The sequence below is a fragment of the Symphalangus syndactylus genome, chromosome 7 (assembly GCF_028878055.3).
Source record: "Symphalangus syndactylus isolate Jambi chromosome 7, NHGRI_mSymSyn1-v2.1_pri, whole genome shotgun sequence".
Classification (NCBI taxonomy): Eukaryota; Metazoa; Chordata; class Mammalia; order Primates; family Hylobatidae; genus Symphalangus; species Symphalangus syndactylus.
Genome location: NC_072429.2, coordinates 61,442,784 through 61,460,552, shown reverse-complemented (window position 1 = coordinate 61,460,552; position 17,769 = coordinate 61,442,784). Strand labels below are relative to the sequence as shown.

Sequence of the window (17,769 nt, the reverse complement as noted above, 5' to 3'; positions counted from 1 at the left end):
TGGCAGGGTTGAGCCTTCTGAACCCTTCTGAGGGATAATCTGTTTGTGCTGCTCTCCTAGCATCCGCTGGCTGCTGGCAACACCTGGCATTCCTTGGCTTGTAGACACATCACTGCAATCCCTGCTTTCATCATCACAGGGCCTTTTCCGTGTGTGTCTGTGTCAAATCTCTCTCTCCTTTCTAAGGACACTAGTCACTGGATTTGGGGCCCAACCTACATCTAAGACTGAACTCATTCTGAGATCCTTAACTTAATTAGATTTGCAAAGATCATATTTCCAGGCCAGGCATGATGGTACGCCTGTAGTCCTAGCTACTCGGGAGGCTGAGGCAGGAGGGTCCCTTGAGTCCAGGAGTTTAAGGCTGCAGTGAGCTATGATTGCACCACCGCACTCCAGCCTGGGTGACAGAGGGAGAGCCTATATCTAAACAACATAACACAGTACAACACAACACAACACAACACCACACTGTGCAAAGACCATATTTCCAAATATTCATGGGTTTTGGATGTGAGGACTAGGACATGTCATTTGGGTGACACTAAGGATTTTTGGCAGAGTGGGTGAGGGATGTGATTACATTTTATTTTAATTTTTATTTATTTATTTGTTTTGAAATGAAGTCTCACTGTCTCTCCCAGGCTGGAGTGCAATGGCATGATCTCTGCTCACTACAACCTCCACCTCCTGGGTTCAAGCAATTTTCCTGCCTCAGTCTCCTAAGTAGCTGGGACTACAGATGTGTGCCACCATGCCCGGCTACGTTTTTCTTTTTTTTTTTTTTTTTTTTTTTTTTTTGAGACGGAGTCTCGCTCTGTCGCCCAGGCTGGAGTGCAGTGGCGCAATCTCGGCTCACTACAAGCTCCGCCTCCCGGGATCATGCCATTCTCCCGCCTCAGCCTCCCGAGTAGTAGCTGGGACTACAGGCGCCCGCCACTGCGCCCAGCTAATTTTTTGTATTTGTAGTAGAGACGGGGTTTCACCATGGTCTCGATCTCCTGACCTCGTGATCCGCCCGCCTCGGCCTCCCAAAGTGCTGGGATTACAGGCGTGAGCCACCGCGCCCGGCACGTTTTTCTTTTGTATTTTTTTTTTTTTTTTTTTTTTTTTTTTTTTGAGACGGAGTCTCGCTCTGTCGCCCAGGCTGGAGTGCAGTGGCGCGATCTCGGCTCACCGCAAGCTCCGCCTCCCGGGTTCACGCCATTCTCCTGCCTCAGCCTCTCCGAGTAGCTGGGACTACAGGCGTGCGCCACCACGTCCGGCTAATTTTTTGTATTTTTAGTAGAGACGGGGTTTCACCGTGGTCTCGATCTCCTGACCTCGTGATCCGCCCGCCTCGGCCTCCCAAAGTGCTGGGATTATAAGCGTGAGCCACCGCGCCCGGCCTTGTATTTTTTTTTTAGTAGAGATGAGGTTTCACCATGTTGGCCAGGCTGGTCTTAAACTCCTGGCCTCCAGTGATCTGCCTGGCCTTGGCCTCCCAAAGTGATGGATTATAGGCGTGAGCCACCACACCTTGCCTGGCTTACATTTTGAAGAGATGGACTATAGGAGGATAAGAGTGAAAACAAGAAGGTAGTAGCCTTTTGCAAGGATGTAGGTGAGGGATGATCTTGGTGAGGGGCACAAAAGTGGAAACCTTGAAGGCAGAGACAACTGGAGATTGGAAACATTTTTTGGAAGCAGATTCTATATGCTTTGCTAATGGGTTGGATGTACATAGTGAGGAAACAGGAGGAATCAACAGTGACTTTTGGGTTTTGAGCCTGATGAACCAAGCCATTTACCGAGATGGGGAGGCCTGAAGCAGGGACAGGTTGGGGGTGGCAAATGGAGGGTTCTGTCTCTTTTTTTTTTTTTGAGATGGAATCTCGCTCCGTCGCCAGGCTGGAGTGCAGTGGCGTGATCTCAGCTTACTGCAACCTCCGCCTCCCGGATTCAAGTGATTCTGCTGCCTCAGCCTCCCGAGTAGCTGGGAATACAGGCATGCGCCACCCTACCCAGCTAATTTTTGTATTTTTAGTAGAGACGAGGTTTCACCATGTCTCTATGGTTACTGGAAACTGAGGCAAAAGGAAAAGTGAGTAATACTGATGCCGTCTTCATTTAAAATTGTGTTTCTGCTTGTCATAGCTTGTTTTGCTTTGATTTTGACGTTTAAGAGAATGCATTCCAATATTATTTACCTCTATTACTGGGTTTCTTGCCACTCCCTGAACTACTAAGCCCAAAGCCTCATCCTGGTCCTGGCTCTGATGGGTGCATGCAAGAGAAGCTGCCTTAGTGCAGCACAGGGGACCCTGGGGAGAAGTTGGAGGACGTGCTGAAGTCCAGGCTCGGCCCCTTATTAGGCATGCGCCTCACAAGAGTCATCGTCTCCATGGGTCCTCGTTTCCTCCTTTGCGAAAGGAGGGTGTTCAATCAGATGATCTCCCAATTTTGAATGGCAAGGCATGGAACTGAACAGATCCAAGGGTAGCTCCCCACCACCAACATACTGCTAGACATGTGAGATGCCTTCTGCCTTCTCTATCCCTCCTTCCTGCTCCCCAGCACTAGAGTTAGGCTTAGGATCCACAGGGGGAGAGTTTTGAAATAGCAGAGGAAGCTCCCTTCTCCCTATTTCAAGTCCTTCCACCTAGGGTGACCATTCATCCAAAATGGCCAGGGTAGCCTCAGCACATGACCAAGGTATCATTATTATTATTAGTGCCGACTTTCACTCAAGTGTGTCCCAGTTTCTATTTTAAATTAAATAGTCTATTTACTCAAGCCACAAGTGTAACCACTGACAGTGGAGGAGAAAACATTGAACTGGATATCATTTCAGGGTTTTAAACTGAACTGGACTGGGTTGTAATAATCTAAAGTTACCAGAAAGTATAATAATAGATTTCTTCCTAGATTTTTATTAAGGGATGGGAAAAGATGCTTTGATACAACATAATTCAAACCAGTAATTGGGAAAAAAAAAGACTTTTATGGTGTTCCATGAAAAAAGAGGCTGGTTCAGCTTGCAACTCAGTTCACAAGTGCTTTTCCTCCAAACAACCATAAAACAGCTTGCAGCAAGCACTGTATGTGTTCTCCCATTTGATCACATAGCTTATTAAAAGGACAAGAATCAAGATTTAGCAAAATCTGGCCTGGCGTGGTGGCTTATGCCTGTAATCCCAGCACTTTGGGAGGCCAAGGTGGGTGGATCACCTGAGGTCAGGAGTTTGAGACCAGCCTGGCCAACATGGTGAAACCCTGTCTCTACTAAAAATACAAAAAATTATCTGAGCATGGTGGCAGGCAACTGTACTCCCAGCTACTTGGGAGGCTGAGGCAGGAGAATCTCTTGAACCTGGGAGGTGGAGGTTGCAGTGAGCCGAGATCATGCCATTGCACTCCAGCCTGGGCAACAAGAGAGAAACTGTCTCAAAAAAAAAAAAAAAAAAAAGAGAGATTTAGCAAACTTCATCAATTTTACTGCTTTCCACTAATTTTAACAACCACCCAACCACCCAAAGTTGTGTTTCTATTACTAAGAGTGAATTAGCATCATTTCATTTATTTAAGAGTCATTCGTGTTTCCTTTTCTGTGAATTGTCTGTTCATATCTTGTACCAGTTTTTTTCTATTAGGTTATTGATATTTCAACTCATTGATTTGATAAGTGCTCTCTGTTAAGAAGTTAGCTCTTTTTTTTTTTTTTTCTCTTTTTTGAGATGGAGTCTCACTCTGTCACCCAGGCTGGAGTGCAGTGGCATGATCTCGGCTCACTGCAACCTCCACCTCCCGGGTTCAAGCAATTGTCCTGCCTCAGCCTCCTGAATAGCTGGGACTACAGGTGTGTGCCACCACATTCAGCTAATTTTTTGTATTTTTAGTAGAGATGGGGTTTCACCATGTTAGCCAGGATGGTCTCGATCTCCTGACCTCCTCATCCTCCTGCCTCGGCCTCCCAAAGTGCTGGAATTACAGGCATGAGCCACCGCACCTCGCCAAAAATTAGCTCTTAATCTGTGATCTGAGTTGCAGAAATTTTATTTCAGTTTGTCAGTCTGTCTTCAATTTGTCAGTTCCTCATCATGGTTGTTACTATCAAGAAATTTTATTTTTGTTGTTGTCAAATTAAATAATATTTTCTTTTCTTGCTTTGGGTTTTGGGTCTTCTTTGTCTCTCACAACTTCATTTTTTAAAAAATCGCCATGGTTTTGTTATGGTACATCTGAGGTTTCATTGTCTACATTGATTTCATTGATCTTTCTGACACGTATTCTGGTGTAAGATATTAGGAGATTCAAATTATTTTTTCTAAATGTTTACCTAATTGTTCCACTCTATTTTTAATAAATCTTAGAATTTATTGTTCTCTCTTATGTATGAAAATAACTTGGTCAACAGTTGATGGCTAAACTCTGAGTGGTGCATAGGAGTGTGCTGTGTGTTATATGCTTTTCTGTTTAAAACATGGTTATCTTTATCTTACCAGCGTTGACTTAAAATAGTGATTGAAATTGAGCCCATTGATGTGCATTTATTTTTGTTTTTGTTTTTAACGGCTTTATTGTGGTATAATCACATACTGCACGTTTACTAGATTATTTTATTTTAAAATTTCACAAATAGTTCCTGGTTCTGTCCACTGAAGAGGCCTAGGGGTAATGATAACCCAATAGCAATGAGCACAACTGGTGTCTGGATTGGAGTCTCTAAATAGCATTTCCCACTAAAAACATCAGGGCTCACTGGAGGAATGCTTGATTCTAAATCTGGGTAGGAATTTATAAGATGAGTTAGGGACATATTGTTGCGTCAAAAAGCAAGGAAGATTTATGGATTATGTCCAAAGAACAGGGGCCAATATAAAGAAACTCCCATTAATCAATTATGAAGCCATTTAAGTATCAAAAAGGATTAAGACTAGAATTGATAGATATTGAATATATAAAAAACAAATTTCTGATAGAGAGACAGAATGAGATCAAAAAGAGAATAACTCTAATAGCTCATTGGATGCCATGGTAAATAACTAGGACACCAATTCCTCACTCTGAAATTTGATAATTAAAAGGAAAAAATTAGCATTTACCCTAACTTTCTTTCTTTCTTTTTCTTTTTCTTTTTTTTTGAGACAGAGTTTCACTCTTGTTGCCCAGGCTGGAGTGCAATGGCACAGTCTCAGCTCACCACAACCTCCACCTCTCGAGTTCAAGCAATTCTCCTGCCTCAGCCTCCTGAGTAGCTGGAATTACAGGCATGCACCACTATGCCTGGCTAATTTTTTGTATTTTTTGCAGATATGGGATTTCTCCATGTTGGTCAGGCTGATCTCGAGCTCCCGACCTCAGGTGATCCACCTGCCTCGGTCTCCCGAAGTGCTGGGATTACAGGCATGAGCCACCGCACCTGGCTACTCTAACTTTCTTATACGTACTGCATTTCCACCAAATAGCTCTATTTTATGTGGAAGAGTTTTTTTTTTTTTTAAACAGATTTCCAAATACTACGTAGGGTAGGAATGATAAAATTAGGATTGCCTCATTTTGTAAGTCCTAAATAGTTGAGTCAGGTGATATGTAATGGATGGAACCATTACATGAGAGAAAGCTGGAGGATGCCAGATTTATGGAATGGCATCCTCCAGCTTTCTGGACGTAAATCTGTACGGATGCCAAATTTCCGTACGGATTTACGGAACCCCTTGATCCATCTCATTATCTCTGAAGGTGGAAAAACGAATGTATTCTTCCTGAGGTTAGGCACACAGCACCACATATGAAGGATTCTTCCCCTAAATGTTGAACCTGAACTTAGTCAAGGCTCTAAAACCAAATTCTCCTCACAGGGAATAGGGGGGGATAATAGAAAGATTTAAATGTCACCACAAAGAAGCTGATATGGTTTGGATGTTTTGTCTTCTCCAAATCTCATGTTGAAATGTGACCCCCAATGTTGGAGGTGGGCGTAGTGGGAGGTATTTGGGTCATGGGGGTGGATCCTTCACAAATAGCTTGGTGCCATCCTCATGGTAATGAGTGAGTTCTTTCAGTTCACATGAGATCTGGTTATTTAAAAGAGGCTGGCAGCCGGGCACGGTGACTCATGCCTGTGATCCCAGCACTTTGGGAGGCCAAGGTGGGCAGATCACCTGAGGTCAGGAGTTAAAGACCAGCCTGGCCAACATATTGAAACCCCCTTCTCTACTAAAAATACAAAACTTAGCTGGGCATGGTGGTGGGCGCCTGTAGTCCCAGCTACTTGGGAGGCTGAAGCAGGAGAATAGCTTGAACCCAGGGAGGGAAGGTTGCAGTGAGCCGAGATCAGGCCACTGCACTCCAGCCTGGACTACAGAGCGAGATTCTATCTCAAAAAAAAAAAAAAAAAAAAAAAAAAAGAGGTTGGTATCCCCTTCCTGGCTCTTGCTTCCTCTCTCACCATGGGATGCCAGCTTCCCTTTGCCTTCAGTCATGAGTGGAAGCTTCCTAAGCCCTCCCTGGAAGCAGATGCTGGAGTTATACTTCCTGTACAGCCTGCAGACATGTGAGCCAAATAAACCTCTTTTCTTTATGAATTATCTATTCTCAGATGTTCCTTTACAGCAATGCAAAGGGACTAACCCAGAAGCCAATAGGCAAACCCAGTATGTGGGACATTTAATAGAAAATAAACCTGGTTTGGTCAGGTGCGGTAGCTCACACTTGTAATCCCAGCACTTTGGGAGGCCGAGGTGGGTGGATCACTTGAGGTCAGGAGTTCGAGACCAGCCTGACCAACATGGCAAAACCCTGTCTCTACTAAAAATGCATTGTCTGGGAGTGGTGGCTCGTGCCTGTAGTCCCAGCTACTTGGAAGGCTGAGGCAGGAGAATCGCTTGAACCCAAGAGGCAGAGGTTGCAGTGAGCCGAGATCATGCCACTGTACTCCAGCCTGGGTGACAGAGCAAGATTCCATCACCAAAAAAAAAAAAAAAAAAAAAAGAAAGAAAAGAAAAAAGAAAATGAACCTAGTTTCTGCAAACAAGCAAACAAACAATTGGGTGGGGGGAGGAATCTAGATTAAAAGAACACCTAAAAGAAATGTGTGCATCTTATTTAGATTTTGATATAAACAAAACAACCATAAAACATATTTTGATGCAATTAGGGAAATTTGATTATTGATAAATCATTTGATATTAGTGAGAAATTGTTAATTAAGAGTGATAATGACATTATGGTTATGTAAGAAAATGTCCATATTTTAGAGATGCTAACAGAAGGATGAAGAAATAAAATGATGTGACTTTTGTGTTTGCTTAAGTTACTTTAGTAAAGAAAGAAATAATAAAAAAGAACTAAATGAAGCATATTTGTTGAAGATCATTTGACCGTACACACAAGAGTTTATTTCTGGGCTCTATTTTATTCCATTGGTCTATTTGTCTGTTTTCATGCCAGCACTACACTGTTTTGATTACTATGGCTTTGTAATATGTTTTGAAATCAGGAAGCATGAGTCATTTAACTTTGTTCTTTCTTTTCAAAATTGTTTTGGCTCTTAAAGATCTTTTACTATTCCATATGAATTTTAGGGTAATTTTTTTATTTCTGCAAAGAAAGACATTTAGATTCTGAAATAGGATTCCACTGAATCTGTAGGTTGCTTTGGGTAGTATGGACATTTTTATAGTATTAAGTCTTCCAGCTGGGCACAGTGGCTCATCTCTGTAATCTCAACACTTTGGGAAGCCGAGGCGGGCAGATCACCTGAGATCAGGAGTTCGAGACCAGCCTGGCCAACATGGTGAAACTCTGTCTTTACTAAAAATACAAACATTAACCATGCGTGAGCGTGGGCACCTATAATCCCAGCTACTTGGGAGGCTGAGGCAGGAGAATTGCCTGAACCTGGGGGGTAGAGGTTGCAGTGAGCCAAGATAGCGCCATTGCACTACAGCCTGGGTGACAAGAGCGAGACTCCATCTTCCAATTCATAAACACAGGATGAGGCCTGGTGCGGTGGCTCACGCCTATAATCCCAGCACTTTGGGAGGCTGAGGCAGGTGGATCACGAGGTCAGGAGATCGAGACCATCCTGGTTAACATGGTGAAACCCCGTCTCTACTAAAAATTACAAAAAATTACCTGGGCGTGGTGGCGGGCGCCTGTAGTCCCAGCTATTCTGGAGGCTGAGGTAGGAGAATGGCGTGAACCTGGGAGGTGGAGCTTGCAGTGAGCCAAGATGGCGCCACTGCACTCCAGCCTGGGCAACAGAGCGAGACCCCATCTAAAAAAAAAAAAAAAAAATTTAAACACAAGATGTCCTTCCATTTATTTGTGTCTTCTTTCAGCAATGTTTTATGGCAATGTAAAAGCCTTTCACCTCCTTGATTAGGTTTATTCCTAAGTATTTTGTTCTTTTGATGCTATTGTAAATGGAATTATTTTCTTAATTTCTTTTCAGATTGGTGTTTATATTATAAAGAATTTCTAGAAATTGGAAAACAAGAAAAGTTTTTTTTAAATAAATAAATCCACAGCCCTCCAGACAACTAGCCCCAGACAAACAAAACTTTAATTTCAGTCTTTTCTCTGTATGTTTTAAGAAAAATTTCTTGATTTTAAAACACTTATAATCAATGTGTAATTTTGTACTCTGCCCCATTCATTGAACACTATAGTACAGCCATTTCTGTTATGACAATCGTCATATCCTTTTGAATCAACTGTTTTATTGCAATTTATTTAGCTAGTTTAAAACATTTATCTTTCTTTGAATTTCTTACCAGAAATTCTGGTAAGAATTTTGGTGATTTTTTTCAATTAAAATTCTTATTTTATAGTATTTCATAGGATGGAGGTCCAGAAGCAGAATTACTGAATCAATGAATATAAATATTTTTGAGGTTCTTGATACACTGCCAAACTGCAGTTATTTTCCAAAAAGCTTTAATAACTTATATTGTCACTAGCAGTGGCAAGATCTTCTTTTACCACAACTGTATTCAAATTAAGAATTGTGTATGTGTGGGTGTTTTAAAAAAAGATAACTTATTTTAAATTTGCAATTCTTCAAGTACTTGTGAGATCATATTTTCCTGTTTTTCATATTGTCTCCTAAATGCATATTCTTTATTATGAATTGAACTTTCAAGATTTTCATTCATTTCTCTATTAGGGCATGATGATTTTTATTTGTGTGTGTTCTTTTTCAATTATTCTTTTCTTTTTTCCTTCCTTCTTTCCTTCCTTCCTTCTTTCCTTCCTTCCTTCCTTCCCTCCCTTTTTCTTTCTTTCCTTTCTTTCCCTCCCTCCCTTCCTTCCTTTTCTTCCTTTCTCTCTCTTCCTTCCTTTCTTTTTCTTTCTTTCTTCTTTCTTCCTTTCTTTCTTTCTTTTCTTTTCTTTCTCTTTCTTCCTTTTTCTTCTTTCTTTCTTTCTTTTTTCTTTCTTTCTCTTTCTTTTCTTTCTTCTTTTTGTTTTTTTGAGACAGGGTCTTGCTCTGTCACCCAGGCTGGAGTGCAGTGGCACAATCTCAGCTCACTGCAACCTCCACCTCCCAGGTTCAAGTGATTCTCCTGCCTCAGCCTCCTAAGTAGCTGGGATTACAGGCGCGTGCCACTACGCCAGGCAAATTTTATATTTTTATTAGAGACGGGGTTTTGCCATGTGGGCCAGGCTGGTCTCAAACTCCTGACCTCAAGTGATCCACCTGCCTCAGCCTTCCAAAGTGCTGGGATTGCAGGCGTGAGCCACTGCACCTGGCTATGTATGCGTTCTTTATATAATAAAAATATTGACCTGTTGTCACATTTTGACAAAATATTTTTCTCCACCCATTGTCTGTAGTTTATTCATATTTTAATAATCAGAAGTTACCATTTTTTGTAATTAAATCTGGCAATCTCCTTCATAGTTTTTTCATTGTTTTTAAGCTTCTCTGTTCATATTCATAACTTTTCAATTCTATATATACTCTTTAATCCATCTGGAAGCGATTTTGGTGTGTGGTATGTAAAGTATTTATTGAAAAAACATATAATTTTAGTAAAACCAATGGTGGAAGGCTAAAAGCTCCTTGCAAACAGGAAACATGTTTTATTCACTCTTGGGTTTCCCTGACTTTCCCAGGCAGAAGAATCACTAAAGGCAGCTTTTGTTTCCTCAGGCTCCAGCAGCCTAAGCTACATTCAGGAAACATGGGTCTCCACTCCCTCCATCTGCTCTTTCTGCTGGAAGACACTAAGCACCTTTCCCCTTGCTGGTGTCATGACATCTCCCAGGGGTTGCTGGTCTCTTGTCCCTTGTGGACATCTTCCACCATGAGCTTTTGTAGAAGCAAGGAAACAGCTACCTTCCCGGGGCTGCCCAGCCTTGAGCCAGCAGCGCCCCCTGGCGCCTTTTTCGTTTTAATTGTTCACACAATGCTCCATTCTCTCCGCTGGTCATTTCTCCTGGAAGGCGCCTCAAAAGATCTCCTTCAGCCGCTGGGGTAGCTTAGGCTAGTTTGCTCTGACATTGCTCTTAGGGTTAATTTCTTCTTCATTTGAACAGCTCCTCCTCAGTTAAGGAGAAGCCATTATTTCTTGGTTGCCTTTTTCTTTTTTTGATATGGAGAGGCAGAGGGGTTGTGGGTGGAGGCCGGCTATTAGCCTCATCTTCTTAGTGATCTCTTTCAGAAACTCTTTTTTTTTTTTTTTTTTTTTTTTTTGCGAGATAGGGTCGTGCTCTATCGCCCAGGCTGGAGTACAGTGGCCTGATCTCGGCTCATGACAACCTCGACCTCCTGGGATCAAGCGATTCTCCTACTTTAACCTCCCAAGTAGCTGGGATTACAGGCATGTGCCACCACACCCGGCTAATTTTTGTCTTTTTGGTAAAGACAGGATCACCATGTTGCTCAGGCTGGTCTTGAACTCCTGACCTCAATTGATCTGCCCCCCTCGGCCTGCTGGGATTACAGGCGTGAGCCATTGCGTCCGGCCCAGGAAATCTTTGAAGCTTTGTACAAATAAAATCCCAATGAGGATTTCCTGCTGTTTGAGTTAGAACTACAGGTCTTTGTACAAATAAAATCCCAATGAGGATTTCCTGCTGTTAGAGTTAGAACTACAGGTCTTTGCCGGGTGCAGTGGCTCACACCTGTAATCCTAGCAGTTTGGGAGGCTGAGGCTGGCGGATCATCTGAGATCAGGAGTTCGAGACCAGCCTGCCCAACATGGAGAAATGCCATCTCAACTAAAATACAAAAATTAGCTGGGCGTGGTGGCAGTCCCAGCTACTTGGGAGGCTGAGGCAGGAGAATCGCTTGAACCCGGGAGGTGGAGGTTGGAGTGTGCCAAGATCGCGCCATTGCACTCCAGCCTGGGCGACAGTGCGAGATTCTGTCTCGAAAAAAAAAAGAAAAGAAAAGAAAAGAAAAAAACCATAAAACTCTTTAAAATTGAATTTTTGTCACTAAGGAGGAATCTATAAAACAGGATGGGGGAGAGTTCAAATAAATGAAACCTAGAAGTATTCCTCAAATCTAATTAAAGCCAGCACTGGAGATCAGTCCTGTTAGAAAACAGAAAAACAAATTGTTGAATGTATCTGCATCATTTTCTCTCCTACCACCCTGGCAGAGGTACTGAGTACCAGAATGGCCAAAACATAGTGGCAAGAGAGCCAGCAGGGAAAATCCTGAACAATCCATTAATTGCATACTCAAGCCTACATTCAATTGACTCTCTATTCAGAAACAGAATTGTTCTAGCCATGGGTTTATCCTAGCTCAAGTTAAAAGAGCAGGAAATTATGAGATAATTATGGAAAGATATACTCCAGTAGACAATTACTAATAGACCATCTAATGTAGTAGACTAGCATTACACTTGTCACAACATTCAGTTGAATATGAGAGAAAGCAGGTTATTTTTCTTTCTTTCTTAAACAATTTATTCTTCAGGTTGTTTTGTGGCAGAATTAACATTTCTTAAGGCCTTAAAGATTACTCAATGTTGGACAAATGTTTGCTCAGACTGACTGTACAATATGTTCTAATATGGTTCACCATTTCTGAAAGTGGGAAAATCTACTTCCAGTTCTTAAGTCAGGGAAATTCTGTAACTTGACCCCTATGTGAGGGGATGTGCTTCTGGCATTGGTTGCTATTATTCTGTCAAGTTTTTTTCTCCCTTCTGTTTAAATTTCTGCTGGCTGCACTCTATTATTCCATAGACCTTTAGGTTTTCCCTCTTTGTAATTTGATGCCCTATTCAGCAGTATTCAGGAAGCTGTCTTGCTTTAGTTTAGTCCTTCTCAACTGCTTCAGCTTTCCTTAGCTGAATGTGTGGCTTGTTTCATCTTTTCAGTTTTCCCCTTTCATGGGAGCTTGTATTATTTCAATATTCTTTATAAGGAAAGTATAAATTTCACGTGAGTTGATTCACATATATCAAGGTATTAAAAAAAATTAAGGTTTTTGATATTGTTTGCTTTAAAAAACATGCCCATACATACATTTTCTTCTTTTCATTCTTTAAATTTAGTTTTAATTTTCATCAGTTGTACGTGAATGTCAGTTAACAAGTCAAATAGCTACACTCGAATTATTGCATAGAAAAGCTGGCCTCTAGGGTGCCACATCAATTAGAGTCTCCCAACCACGCTCAACTCCTTTTTGCTGTTGGTTTTGGTATTTAACTTCATACCTCTAAATATAGCATGCTTATATGACTACTTCATTATTATTACTATTATTATAGTTTTCAGCATTATCTATTGACATCCCTTTTTGGAAAATGAGGATTTATTTTTTTCCCACTCCTATCCCCAGTACATCTGGTCACAATTCCCCTCCATCTTTCCATCATAGTTAAGTTATAACTTTGGTTAGATCAATATATGGTTACAGTATTACATCTACGTAAAGCCATTTGGGATTGTTCCATTCCTTATGCAATGTTTGCTTTCCTTTTGTTGCCCAACTTTTTGTTTCTCCTAAAGTTAATAAACTTTTTGTTTCATTTGCTTTGTTTTCTCTATACTCATCATTAAGTTAACCCCCAACTTGCCTCAAATTCTAGAAATGTTCTTTCAGTCCAAACACGGGGATTCATTAGTTTTATCTTGAGTTTTTGGACCTGCTCTAATCTGTACTGGTGCACAGCTCATGGTCTTTATTTGCCATAATCTTTGGGGATTCCCTTTGTTTCTTTATTGAGTCCTATTTATTCCCTGGTTCCCAAGTTTTCTTCTTTCTTGGATTATGTTCTTGCCCTGGTGGAATGAACCCCCTCAAGTAACTTCCTGGAAAAGGGTACACAGATATAAATTTGAGATCTGACATGCCTGAAAAGGTCTTTAGTCAACTTGCACATACAATCTCGGCTCACCGCAACCTCTGCATCCCGGGTTCAAACGATTCTCCTGCCTCAGCCTCCCAAGGAGCTGGGATTACAGGCATGTGCCACCACGCCTGACTAATTTTCTATTTTTAGTAGATATGGGGTTTCACGATGTTGACCAGGCTGGTCTTGAACTCCTGACCTCAGGTGATCCACCCACCTTGGCCTCCCAAGGTGCTGAGATTACAGGCGTGAACCACCACGCCTGCCCGTATTATCTTGCTTAATACTTATCTTTGCACTCTTAAGTATGCCTTTACCTCTGACTTGATGTGTATGTCAAAAAGCATACTTTGACTCTTAGCTGCTACAGAGGGAGCAGTCATGCGCCTGTTCTACCTTTCACCAGGGTGGTTTTCCAACAACTCAGACTTCTTTCATCTGCTTGTTTCCTTCCAATACGGCATTTCTGTGGGTTTCTTCATGCAGCCCCAACCTTCTTTCTCTCCAAAGCAAACCGGGCCCAGGAGGCTTCTTTCTGCGCCTGTCCAGTATTCCCTGCCCTGTCCCCAGAGTGACCCCCTCCTGTCCAGCAGCTGAATTTTGCTGCCAATTTCTGAGCTCTGCATGGCTGGATCCTCCGTAACACCTGCTCTTCCTTCTTTTTCTACCAGCTCCTCTAACTTCAGCACTGTTTGATCTCATTCCTGTTCTCTGATTTCTTCCCCAACATTCGCACTTCCTAGCGGGCTGCTGTTCTCCAGGGCCCCTAATTTTGCAGGTCTCTCTGGGATCTGTCACTGCTGGGTCCCTTGGTCCCCACTCCCCTGCCCTGACGCCAGCCACCCCTTACCCTTTCTGCTCTCTTTCCTTAATGCTCCATTCAGTCTTTAGTTATCACATTTTAGAGTTTGTTTTCTCTACCCCAGTTTCACTGATTATGGAGCCTACAGTGTTTATTTCCCCTTCTTCACCTTGTCATTCTATGTGGTCTCCAGGTGAAGGGAAGATACTATTGTAATTTAAACTTACCAACATGAACTCCTATTGCCACAATAGTCAGAGAAGGGGGCTGGGCACAGTGGCTCAAGCCTGTAATCCTAGGACTTTGTGAGGCTGATGTGGGGGGATCACTTGAGGTCAGGAGTTCAAGACTAGCCTGGCCAACATGGTGAAACCTCCTCCTTACTAAAAATACAAAAATTAGCCAGGTGTGGTAGCACGTACCTGTAATCCCAGCTACTGGGGAGGTGGAGGTTGCAGTGAGCCAAAATCGTGCCACTACATGCCAGCTTGGGTGATGGAATGAGACCGCATCTCAAATAATAATAATAATCAGAGAAGGGAATTCTTTTTTTTTTTTTTTTTTTTTTTTTTTTTTTTTTTTTGAGACGGAGTCTCGCTCTGTCGCCCAGGCTAGAGTGCAGTGGCGCAATCTTGGCTCACTGCAAGCTCCGCCTCCCGGGTTCACGCCATTCTCCTGCCTCAGCCTCTCAGAGTAGCTGGGACTACAGGCGCCCGCCACCGCGCCCGGCTAATTTTTTGTATTTTTAGTAGAGACGGGGTTTCACCGTGGTCTCGATCTCCTGACCTCGTGATCCGCCCGCCTCGGCCTCCCAAAGTGCTGGGATTACAAGCGTGAGCCACCGCGCCCGGCCGAGAAGGGAATTCTTTATCGGTATAGGTGGTTTGTTCCCCCAGCTACCTGGACAGAGTTAGCAGCACTCTGTCAATGTTTTACATGGCCACAGGCAGCTCCCTTTTGCTTTTCTGAAGAACAGTTCCAAACCATGTTCTCACTCTGTAGACCCCCCTACCCTCAACCACTCTTAACAGAAAAAAATAGAAGTTAACAGATGTGTGCTTCCCCAGTCCTCTTTTTCCTATGGTAAATGTGTCTATAATACCAGTGTGCCCTCACCCTTGGCTCCCATCCTGGGAAGAGATGTCCTTTCTCTCCAAGATGACAATCTCTTCCCCTAGGTACTATGCTTCATCCCTTCTACAAGTATCTAAACTTTATCAATTATTTTTGCCTCTGGTGGTTCATTTTACAAATAAAATTATTTCTTTCAACCTAAAACTAAATGAAACCAGATAAAAAAATCTGAAAACATTTCTGTGTCTCTGACCCCCTTTTAAGGTTCCTGCCTCTCCCTCCTTAACAGTGCATGCACAGCCTCTGCTTCAGGGCCTTGCCATTCCCTCTACCAGCCATTGTATCAGCCTTGCTTTCCACCATGCACAGAAACTGCTGTTGCTAAAAGAAAGTCAAAGTTGTCCCAATGACAAAATCCAATCACCTTCTCCTTTAAATCCTGTGTACCAACACCCATTGTTTTGATGTCTAGAGTGGGCAATCTAGTTCTATTTGTCTGTTCTCTTCCATCCGAATGTTAAATTTCATGATTCCTGACATCATATAATCTTGATCTTCTACTCCTACATTTTCCTCTCACATCATATAATCTTTATCTTCTGAGTCCCAATACCAGGTAAAAATGACCCAGTTTAGAAGTTTTAGCAAAATGTTTCTACTCATTGCAATGCACAACTTAAAAATATTACAGTAAGTCATTTATGATATATTTCCTTTGAATGTAAATATACCTTAGTGTATGACTTTTATGTGTGAAGGTCATTACAAACAAGAAGTTTTACTGGGGGGAGAGTAGGAAAGCATTACTTATTTTTTTAAAAGTTTTTACTGATTTGGTGTGGGAGCAAGTACACCATTAATAGTTGGAATTTATGTGGTAGGTATGGGATATATATGGATTTATAGAAAATTTTGACATTTCTGCAGTGGAGTTCTGTTTTGGACAAACTGTTTTATCATAACAAATTTAAATAAATGAAACACTAGCAATGGAAAACAAAGCACATGACTATATGAATAAGATTAGTTACTAACAGTACCGAGACAACAGGTACTAGACTGGTAGCTTTGCTATGTGTCCTAGAAAAAGCATTGGAGACTAAAGGAGTTTTTGGTAACTTTATTTTCTAAAACTCCATCCTACAGCTATGTTTTCTTCGACATCTCCACTTTCTTTAAAAACAAATAGAATCAGACAAAAGCTTATCTTGACCAGGTTTTCAGTCAGCCGAATTCAGCTTTCAAAGAGGTGAGATCCACCAAAAGCAGCCGTGCGCTCGGCCTCTGCGACGCGCTGGGTCTCCAGCAGCGCCGGATGACGTCCCCAAGGCGCTGTCCGGGGAGCGAGTCTTCGAAGACCGCAGCGGAGAGGGACGGGCGCAGGTCGTAGGCCACCACTGCGTACAGTATGTGCTGCCGCTCCCCCGAATACGGCGCCTGCTTGGTAGTCATTTGCCAGAGAGTGATGGCAAAGGAATAAATGTCGGCTTTAGGCGTCACGCCCTCTCCTTTCAGGAGCTCCGGGGCGCGGTGGGTGTATGTGCCTCCTAGGGGGTAAGAGGGTGTCTGGAAGCACAGCAGATCTTCCAACTTCTCAGAGCAACCGAAGTCACTAATTTTACAGACATCCTGCTCACTGATCAAGATGTTCGCGGGCTTCAGGTCCAAGTGCACAATGCTTTGCGAGTGGAGGAAGAGCAGGCCGTTCACAACATCTAGGGAGTACTTGAGACACTTTCCCAAACTTAACTGTCCTCCAGTGCGGCAGTGAGGCTCCCCCGCGTCCCCCTCAGGGTGGCCAGCGGCGCCATAGATGACTTGGTGTAAAGTGACGTTGCCACCGAACTCCATGATGATGGTCCCTAGGCTATTGGACCCCGCGGGCGTGCGCGTGCTGGCAGCCACCACGCGCACGATGTTATCGTGGCGCAGCCTTGCTACGTTGAGCTCAGCCCAGAAACTCCGCCGAGATGCTAGTCGGTTCTTGGTGCACTTGTTCACTTGCTTTATGGCCACAGGAACACCGCGGTAAGTCGCCTTGTACACCGAGCCAAACCCTCCGGCTCCCAGCCTCTGCAGCAAGCACACCTGCTCCCAGTCAATGGAGCACCAGGCCAGCCGGCGCGGCAGCCGCGGGGCCCGAGGAGGAGTGGCCCCCAGAAGCAGCTTCGCAGGGAGCTCGGAGGGACTGCTGCAGGGCCGCGCGTCCACCGATGGGGAAAACTCGCTCCGGAGGTAGGGGCGTAGGGCCAGGGGCGAGGGCATCGCACTTTGCAGGGGGACACCAGGGCCGCTGGGGTGAATGAAGAGACCAGGGGAAACCGCGGGACTTTGGAAACATGACTGACTAGTCCTTCGCTCCACCTCATCCCTTTTCTCCTTTTCCTTCACTTGTTCTAAATGAGCTACATCTGTGCTGTCACTCAGCAAGAGTTTTTATCAGATGGAGGGAGAAACCGGAATGAAGCACAGCTATTCCTTTCAGATGAAAGCATTTCCCTTCCACACTTGAAGTGAATTCTTATAAAAACAAGCTCATGCCAGATAAACAGCATGGAGCTGCCCCAGAACTCACCCCTCTTTTACAGTATT

General features: G+C 43.2%; 1 protein-coding gene across 1 annotated transcript; it reads right to left on the bottom strand.

The window, feature by feature from the left end:
* Window positions 1–16,282: 16,282 nt before the first annotated feature.
* Window positions 16,283–17,442, bottom strand: MOS (MOS proto-oncogene, serine/threonine kinase). The gene has a single exon (XM_055286371.1). It carries the CDS (start codon window positions 17,440–17,442, stop codon window positions 16,402–16,404), a length of 1,041 nt encoding a protein of 346 aa, XP_055142346.1. The 3' UTR covers window positions 16,283–16,401.
* Window positions 17,443–17,769: the final 327 nt, after the last annotated feature.